Source organism: Triplophysa dalaica, chromosome 19 (assembly GCF_015846415.1).
Source record: "Triplophysa dalaica isolate WHDGS20190420 chromosome 19, ASM1584641v1, whole genome shotgun sequence".
NCBI classification, from domain to species: Eukaryota; Metazoa; Chordata; class Actinopteri; order Cypriniformes; family Nemacheilidae; genus Triplophysa; species Triplophysa dalaica.
Genome location: NC_079560.1, coordinates 5,900,507 through 5,910,184, shown reverse-complemented (window position 1 = coordinate 5,910,184; position 9,678 = coordinate 5,900,507). Strand labels below are relative to the sequence as shown.

The 9,678-nt window shown below is 37.5% G+C and overlaps 1 protein-coding gene across 2 annotated transcripts; it reads right to left on the bottom strand.

Moving 5' to 3' along the window:
* Positions 1–1,575: 1,575 nt before the first annotated feature.
* Positions 1,576–8,230, bottom strand: smarcb1b (SWI/SNF related, matrix associated, actin dependent regulator of chromatin, subfamily b, member 1b). Of its 2 annotated transcripts, XM_056732002.1 has the most exons (10): positions 8,086–8,230; positions 7,581–7,692; positions 7,315–7,423; positions 6,872–7,009; positions 5,883–6,010; positions 4,777–4,943; positions 4,281–4,471; positions 2,970–2,981; positions 2,425–2,556; positions 1,576–1,993 (listed from the first exon to the last, which is right to left on the bottom strand). In XM_056732002.1, the coding sequence occupies exons 1-10, from the start codon at positions 8,167–8,169 to the stop codon at positions 1,954–1,956; spliced, it is 1,113 nt and encodes a 370-aa protein (XP_056587980.1). In that variant the 5' UTR covers positions 8,170–8,230; the 3' UTR covers positions 1,576–1,953. The 2 variants fall into 2 exon arrangements, with proteins under 2 accessions (XP_056587980.1, XP_056587982.1); XM_056732004.1 differs by lacking the exon at positions 2,970–2,981.
* Positions 8,231–9,678: the final 1,448 nt, after the last annotated feature.

Here is a 9,678-nt window from a genome sequence, read left to right as displayed (position 1 = left end):
TCAATTTTAAACACCAGAGGTTTTGTATCATTGTTGCAAAGATTAAAACATCAAAAAAAGGATTTAGAAAGAAAAAGTACATGCCAAAATCCCAGACATAGAAAGTGTGACCCGAACCATGGCAACCACTCTCACAATCATCCAAGCACCTCAACAACATAGTGGCGAAGTCTGTACAGGCATGATGTTTTCATAACATTGTTTTTATGACCACTGTGCCAGACAGACAAAATGCTTTAACACACATACACGCATGTACCACTTGTTGTAAAACAAGTCTGCATTTTGAACTTGAGAAGGGACTTTACCTTTAGGGTAAAGCAAGTCTACACTGGTTTAACCACAAGCATGCGCACACATTTGACCTGATCGACCCTGCAGCTATTAAATGAATCGGTCGTATCTTCACATTAATCAAAGAGAACAGTTCTGAACCTCAAAACAGTCTTATTAATCTGTAATTTTATATAATGTGACTACGGTCATTTTTTAAAACCTGTCAAGTGTAATACTTAAAAAATTGAAGTTTTCCAACAAACTTGAAGAAATAAGATTTGAAATAAAATCAAACCTTTCCAAAATTGATTTTAAGGAGACAAACACACATCCAAATCTTCAATCCAAACAATTTCAGTCTCATTATAATGAATAATTATAATATTTAACGCTGCATTTGATTTGTTGCACAGGTGATCAATGTTACAATGTTATAGTTTAGTGTTTCAAAGTCAGGGTTTGATACCAAGGGAACCTAAACTATAAACTAATAAACGATCAGTTATATGCACTTAGTCGCTTTGGATATATGTCACTGATATATGTAACACAAATAACAACATCCAGTAAACAGCAGGTCCACTTCCTTGAATGTAATTTGAAGAATTTTTTTAACTTTCAGCAAGTCAACATTCCTCCTTTATTCCCTTCTTAAGATGCAAATCGCCAAGTCTCAACAAAAGAAAATCTGTAACAGTTACTGTGCACAAGAAAAATGTATCTCTGGGGAGCTGTAACAACTCAATTTCTACTTTTCCATTACTTTTTATAGTCCCACCCATTGTATGTGATACGACAGACTGCCAGAGGATTATGGGAATATATAATCTATCACAGGCATCAGATAATGAGGGCTTTCTGGGGTTTGATTGAACTGATTCCAGTTTCCATACACTTTAAAGATTCAACGTCTCACATTTCAAAGGAATGCTTTGGAAACCTTGGCGCGTGGGTCTTTGAGCATGACGTATGCGGTAGAGGACAAATTTTGTGCACAGCTGATGTGCTAAAGCGCAAAAAAAAACAGTTATAAACCTGAAGCGGACCTGAGCGGAATGCTTGTACTGACATTTGAATAGCTTCTTATATAATCAGAATCTTTTTTCATTGGTTTGGAGTTACACATTTTCATAACACTCCTTTTGTTCCAATTTCAATAATTTGGAAGTAATTTCTTAAAGCTAGATATAACCGGAAAAAATGTGCACATTCAATATAGATGCAAACGATATAAAAAAATTGCATAATTTCCAATGTTGCACATCTAGAAATCCCCACTAGAAAACAGAGCCACATGCAAACAATTTGCAATTTCTTTTATTTAAAAAAAACAAGTCAAATTCAAAGTATGGATTAGCACCATTAAAAAAACCACAATACTCAATCGAACATTCTCTACAACGTTCCGTTATTACAACCAGAGTTATCTATAACTGGAGCACAGAGAAACTGCAATGACAGGCAAATGAATATCTGACCTATGATCAGTGAAGTCCAAACTGCTCCTATGAGCAAAGGCCCAGTGTGTGGAGTGTGTGTAATGCTGTTGAGGAGGTCCGAAGGCCAGAGGAATGTCATCAAGAACGTTGTGTGAATTTGTGCAAAAGCCTCCAGCAACCCTGAGGCTCTTTCATAGATTGAAAGCTTATTGAGTGGCAGCATTAGTAATGCCCTTTTCTACCACCCAGGGGCAGTGTTGGCAAGTCGTCGCATGCGTCTGTGAAATAAGTCATAAATTATAAATATCACCAAACTGCATAAAATGTGTTTTAAATGTAATATTTTATATATGAAAATACAATAGCTTTATTTTCATATTTTTTTGATTGCCTTTTGTGGAACAGGAGGTTAATGAGAAGGGTTTTCAAAATGTTCATGCCAAGGACCCCCAGATATGGTATTTTTGGGAGGGGCCCCCTTTCTATAATACTTATCCGTTTTTTGTATAAAGAAGCATTTAAACTGTTTAAAATAGTAAGTGTGATGCTATAAAGACCACATATTGTTTAAGTGAAATTTTAGTAATATTCAGAAGAAACAAACTTCTGGAGACCCCTTAGAACCTGCGGAGGACTGTGGACCCCAGTTTGAAAATCCCTCGTTCATGAGATAAAGAACCATTCTTCTAAATAAGTGCATCTTTCTCACCTGGTATTTCTGTCTTGATCTCTAATTTTCTTCTCCATCTCTGCATCTGTCAGAGTCTCTAGCAGTGGACACCACTGGTCGGCTTCGCCTGTGTTCCTAATAGCAATCTCCACCGTGGGTAAAGGGTTCTCACTACAGGAAAAGACATCACCACAGAGTCAGAAATGGACAACAGAATCACTTAAACATCATGGAGGGCGCTTCATGAGTGACCCTTCTTAAGGCACATCTTAACTTTAAACTTGTGTTAACAATTGTTTTGCCCTTTATTCTAATTATAATCAAGCATTTTTAAAGCCATGCTACAACAGCACATGCAGGGGTCAAGAAACTATGTCAGTAAATTAAATCTACAAATAGTATGTTTATGTACGTTACACTGTTTTCACATTATCAACCAAAGAAAACAAGATCAGCTATAAAAATTAGACATTACCACATGCAGGGAGAATCCCTGCAAAAATAGTGTATGAAAAATAAGAGATGAAAGTACTCAGCTTCCAAGGGTATGAAACGGGGTAAGAGAAATTTTGAAGTATATTGACCTGAAATCAGACCTATTGGAACAGACAGTGGGAGAAGCAAACAATTAGAAGACTGTAGCAAAGCAATTACGTTATTTTAAGCAAATGAACAATTATTATCTTCGCTGCAAACAAAGCCATTTAGCATCTAAAGAGATCATGAGCCACAGACAGCATAAGAAATTCTCATGCGAATCGGATATTATGCCCCCCATCCCTTAAAAAAGATAAAACCGGGGGTTGCAAGCAGGATCAAACCAACAGCACAATGCAACATTACATGACACACAAACAGAATATCTAGCAGGGCTCTAATGTAAAGGGAAAAGTAAACAAACGCAATGAACACAAAACGTTACCCACAGAGTAAAACATTTTAAGGCACAATGAGGAAAACACAACAGATGCCTGCTTTTTGTGATTGTAAGAAACCAGCGGATGGTCTAGACCACATTAGAGTCGGTTTCAATTTAGTGGCACAAAAGAATGCGCTTGTTCGTGTGTCTGACCACATAATAAACAACGATGAAAAAAAACGATATGACCTTAAATTGAAGTAAATCACTTTTCTCTAGAATCATACAGGATACAAATACAAACAACGACATAAACAAACTCATGCGATGATGAGAGATTGTGACTGCTGTGTTGCCTGACGCTAAATCCTCTTTTGTCAGAATAATACTAAATTAGCCTGCGAATCATAACAAACAATAAATCTGTTATACTCTTAAAAGTCGGTTTCATGATCAGTTTGCAAACAGTCATTTCTTTTTAGGTTCAGACACAAACAGTCTGGACACATGACCCAAAAACACAGCTCTCATTGGTCAGTGTTGATCATTGAGTTTGTGTGGCCAACAAATAAAAGAATAAATGCATACTTGGTGGTCCATGGGGTTATATTAAAAAAAAAGGTTCACCACACAAAATTCTATTCCCATTTCAACACGCCTCCCATTCTTAGGCAACATAAGGACATAATTCATTTCTGCGTTTTGATAAATCTTGAGGCTTCTGCTGTTATACACGTCTATAAATTCTGTAGATAAATTTCAAAACATCGGGCCACAGAGGAAAAAGACAGAAAACCACAGAGAGACCTCTTCATCAATCCTACTGTTTATATGAGAGTATGGAGATCATACCCGCACATATAAATCATCAGTGACAGTGAGTTTTAAAACAACAACAGAACTGACTTTAAGCGTGGGTGGGGGGGGGGGGGGGTTGATAGTATGATTAGGGATACTACCATTTGATTGGACGGCCTATACATGACACCCTTTGTGTAAATAGCTCTATGTGTACATGTATCCGAGTGATGCCCACCTGAAGGCGTACGTCCTCTGGTGCCAGCTGAGCTGTCCTCGGATGCTGTAGGCGATTGTGGTGACGAACTCTCCTCCGAGGCCCAGCTCAGAGCAGAGCTTCAAAGCAAACGTTTCTGGTGAGTTTTCCTTCTCCGACATGTCCCACTCGAACTGGTCCACCAGCGAGATGTTTCCTACGTGGATGTTTAGCTTCAAATACAAACACAGAAAGGAAAGTCAAATCCAACCCAGGTCAGAAATGCACATTTGTTCCGACAAAATCCAGGACCCCAGAATAACTGAACACGTGGTCTGGAGTGCCTCACAGCTTTTATGAAACAGCTGCACCAGAAACATGATGAAAGACACCAATGTTTAATTAATAGTTAAATGCATCAAATAATAGTGAAGGTGGTCATACTGATAGAAAAGGTAATGCAACAAAAACATGGACAATAATAATGTAAGTCTGAAGTGAACATTACTGTACTTTTGGATGCTACTGTAACACACACCTTGATGATGACCCTCTGGTCCGTCTGCTCGTCCAGAATGCTGTCGGTGGAGTAAGACTCGATCTGCTGTCTAATAGCAGAGGCGATGGCAGGGACGAAAGCGAGAGGATTCAGGTCCAGGTCATCACACAAGATCTCAGCAAACATCTCTGGAGTCATAAGTTTCTCTGAAGATGCAGAAAAAGGAAAACTTTTGTGCTTTATGTTTAACATACTGCGTTTTTATTCAGCGCAATGGTGTTAGCTTGTGTGTCCAAAGATGTCTGACATATTGAACTTCAGAATGAAAAGAGTTAGTAAATTATGACTTTCTGTATGAACTACAGTTTAAAGGGACAGTTCAACAAAAAATGAAAATTTCTGTCTTGGGTTGTTCCAAACCTGCATTTATTTCTTTGTGCTGCTTAACACAAAGGAAGATATTTGGAAGAATGTCAGTAACCAAACAGATGTCCTCCCCAATTTACTGTCATAATAGGGGAAATAAATACTATGGGAGTCAATGGGGGATGAGATCGGTTTGACATGTGCTGATATTCTTCCAAATATCTTCAAAAATAAAAAAAGAACATTTTGGGGATTGAGTTGATGATGATTTTTTTTTTTTTAAGTAATTGTGTTCATATTTCGCAGCAGAAAAACTTATGTGACCACTCCAAAATGATTTTCAGCTTTTCTAAATTTACTATCGACAGAAACGCGTTTAAATAAAATTATGATTTTTATTTTATTCTGTGAACTGGTTACAACATTTCTTTCAAATTCCAAATGAAAATATTATTTTTATTTGCACTAATTTGAAGAAATTTGAAATGGCACAACCTGGTCAAATAACAAAAATATGCAATGTTTGCCGATCTTGAATTCATAACAAACCCTTATGAGTATGTGAATAAACCTAAGTCTCAGTTTGTCACATTTCTGTTGGATGACTTTTTGTCATTCCTGAGGATGGTTTCTATTCAAATTCAACAAAACCGCACTGAAGTTGCCACAATCCATCTAGAAAGTCTGATTAAATGCAAAACTTGAGTGATCTCTTATTTCCTTCCACAGCTGTATATGAGTATTGTTTAGGCCTTCATGACATTCATTGTCTGCTTTACCATTCATGTTCCAAGTGAAGGCATCTCTCAGCTTCTGCCCATCGATCTCCATATCCAGACGGATGGGCACCAGAACTTCAGCCTGAGAAGCATTTTCATGGATAACAGCAGGGTCATGGTCATCGAAACTATCCATTGAAGAAAATGAGAGAAACAGACGAACACATGCCATCATTACTCAGCAGCATGTGTACAACATGTGGCAATAAACTCAACACACACGAGCAAATCAAGATCCCACATGACTGTCTCTGTCCTGCACAAACTTATCTGTCTTTCCAGAAAAGTCAAATTCCATCAGTTGATATGTTGTATATATTCCTATGTGATTATGTGAGAGGTTTAGAACACTTGTCTTGAAATGAATCTGTGGAGGGTGTTTTGGACACTGTTTGAAAGCAACAGCTGGTTGGCAGTTTTTCAGTCTGAATTCTTTCTCATTTAAAACCAATTGCTGACAATTACCACAGCCTTCAGAGGGGATTGTTGACATTGGAGTACATTTTCCAGGAGGACGGCCTCCTAACATAAAGACATTTTGAGTCAATTGAGGACCTAAAACAACAATTCCATCTGGCTGATTTTTGTTTGTGAGAGACTTATTTTTCCTGTGTGTGGGGTAAGAAAGATACACTTCAACGTGTCTAAAGAATAATTAGTGCATTTGCTTTTTGTTTTATCATCAGATAAGATTCTATCCCATAACATTAAGAAACTTTAGAGACATTGCCCTGGTTTGTCGTTAAATCTGCTGATCTAAAACAACATTGGGAAGTATGTAGTGGAGATATGGTTTGGTTCCTTCATAAACATCCTCTGTCCTGATCTTGCCCTGATAACAACATCTGTTACAATAAACAACAGTTTAAATATTTACGGCGAGTCATTGCGGTTATAGTGAATAACGTGCTGAAAGAATGTTGACAGCTCTAACCTAAAAACTCTTTTCAACGTCCCATTTCTAGACATTTCAAGTTTACTCATCTCACCATAATGGGAAAGTCCTTTTTTTGTCACGTCCCATTCGATTTCGGTTGATGGTGGTGGAGGAAGGCACTGCATCCAAGTGATGGGAGCTGTTGGGTAATGTGGGCACCCACTGACTGTTCCTCTTTGCCTTCTGCTCCCTAACGGTCAAATAAAAAGAGATCAAATGTAAGAGATGGATGTAGTTTCCAACAAAAAAGACTCTGTATCTACATCCATTTTGAGTGATTCAATATGAGTGATTTCCTTGTGACAGCCTTTTGTGCAGTGGGGTTTGACTGTTTTGTGATCAAATCGCTCAAACCAGAGTAGTTTTCCACATAAATTAAAATATTTCTCAGTTTTTTTAACATTTTTCAACACAGAAAAAAGGAACGTGAGATGGGATTTTTTAAAAGAGAATCATTCAATCGGCAATTCGTTGAATTTTGATATGGCACCTTACCTGAGATACGCTGGAGGTTCTGTGCTGATAGACACCGCCTTGTACTTCTCATCATTGCCCTCGAAGATTTCTTCACACTCCGATGCCTTCAGCAGGGTCACACTGGTGGCTAATAATGTGCAAGCATGATCTAACATAACGAAAACACTGCACAACCTGCCGTCTAGAAGCAGGACTGAGACTATGACTAAAGCCATTCTAGAGTGATTTACTTTAAACTTACAAATGCTTTCTGGACTTAAATGAAAAGAATATGAATCCCTTACCGTGAGATGATGCTACAACCTTCTTCCTCTCATCCACGGAGGCGAGACGTCTCCATAGCGACGGGTACCGCTTGTACAGAGAGCCTCTGAACATACGAAGATAGTTGCCTACCTAAATGACAAGAGCACGCAAAAGGAATGTTTTACACCATAAATGCACGATCTTAACAACATCATTTTAAGTCAATAGACGCTTTGATGTGTTTTGTTGCAATTTAAAGCGAAATTATTTATTCGTAACAATATGCGCGAATTTGTAAACACGCACTTCTAGTCGGACTTTTGTGGATCGGACGGGGAAGAAATTTAGTATATACAAGAACAAGTGTATTTTAAAACTCTAATAATCATTTAATCATTCATTCAGTGGATGTGCGGCATCTTAAACAGGCAGAACAAACAAAGAGAAGTCGGGGAAGATAATGTTTTGGATATATGTGATTGCTCCGTTAACGTATCAGACTCAAACACACCCCTAACTCATATAGTAAATCAGAAAACATACCTCTGAACCTATCATAAAAAAGTCCCCATCTTCCTCTAGTTGAAATTTTATTGGTTTTTGTCCAAATGTTTTACTCAACGCCATCTTTGCGAACACAATGAGCGACAGGACGCATGCGCATTACAAACCGGCGAAAGGCGGAAAAGCTCACGCAGCAAGGCGCGAGTATGCAGGCCTGCAGATCGGCCCGACGCTGGAGGAATGGGAGTTGCGTCACTGATGTGTTTTGACGCCGTTAGCTAATCTGTTGTAATCCCGCCCTGTTAAAAGTAAGTTGTATATTTTTTGAATAATTTTTATAGGCTAGATAGTGTGGAATTTATAGATTGTACTGACGCATGTACATGTAGGTTTACGTATACAAATGAACGAATTCAAGGTGAACCGCACATTTAGCGTTTGGCAATGGAGCTGACTAGCGTGCTATGTCATTGATTGTCATTAAACAATACGTACAAATGGTTATCAAAGCAAACCTTTAAATGAGTTTTTGTTGTTTTGTTGTAGTTGCAGTGTTGACAGGGTGCTTTTTGTTTGTAAGAGTAAAGTATGTTATTATGTTCTCTGTCAAGAGGCATTATTTCTTGTATTTGTCATCAAAAGTGTTACACGTGGTTTTACTAAAGGCCATTTGCTGAATTACTTAAATGCTGTTTATGTGAATGTCTGAGTTAACCTTATTTGTAAAATGTACTAGTACAAATATAGGTTGTCATTGTCTTACCGTACCATAGTAACCGTTGTTTAACCATAAAATGTGTATTAAATCTATGGTAATACAAATAGTATTCGATCAAAGACATGGTTCATTTTCTCAAGGGTATACTGATATGTATCCCAGTACAGATATACTTCCTTTACACTGACCTTTCAGATGTGACATTCCCATTAGGAAGTCAAAAATGTGTTCATTTTACATGGTGCTATCTGTATTACTTACAACTTTTACATCTGCACGTCTGCCTCTTGTGATTATGTGAGAAACTCTAGACCAGAACCCTGATTTAATCCATTAACACTGGACACAGACTGAACTTGCCTCATCAATAAAACACATTTTCATTTAACACGCTACATTAAACTACATATTTTCCTTTTGCTTGGAACATTTATATTCGGTCTTTACCAACCTGATTCACTGTTAAAAATGCCCCGAGGATGCTGAATCACATCTGTTGAAGAAAAAATCAGCCACTGAACTGAAACAAATGATCCCACATGTTGAAAAGACAATAATGAAAGTTATTGACAAAAAGACATAATTCTGGTATAATTTTATAAGCGGTTCAGATCAAGTGTTGGTTTGGTTTTCTGTTCTCAGGGAAAGATTTATTTTAACAGTTTCACCAATGTTTTATTTTAGAAAAGTTTGTGATGATCTTGTTATCCATGCTGAAAAAAGAAGCGAATTCCAGCCATGCAACCTTTAATTTCATCTTGATGCATTAAAACATAAGAATGGGATTATGAGCCATACTCCTATGAAAAAGGACACTTGACAATGATTATGATGCTGTAATTGTTAATTCTACTTACCTATTTCTGTGTCCATAATCAATAGATCTCATGTTTTTTATATTTAATACCATGTTT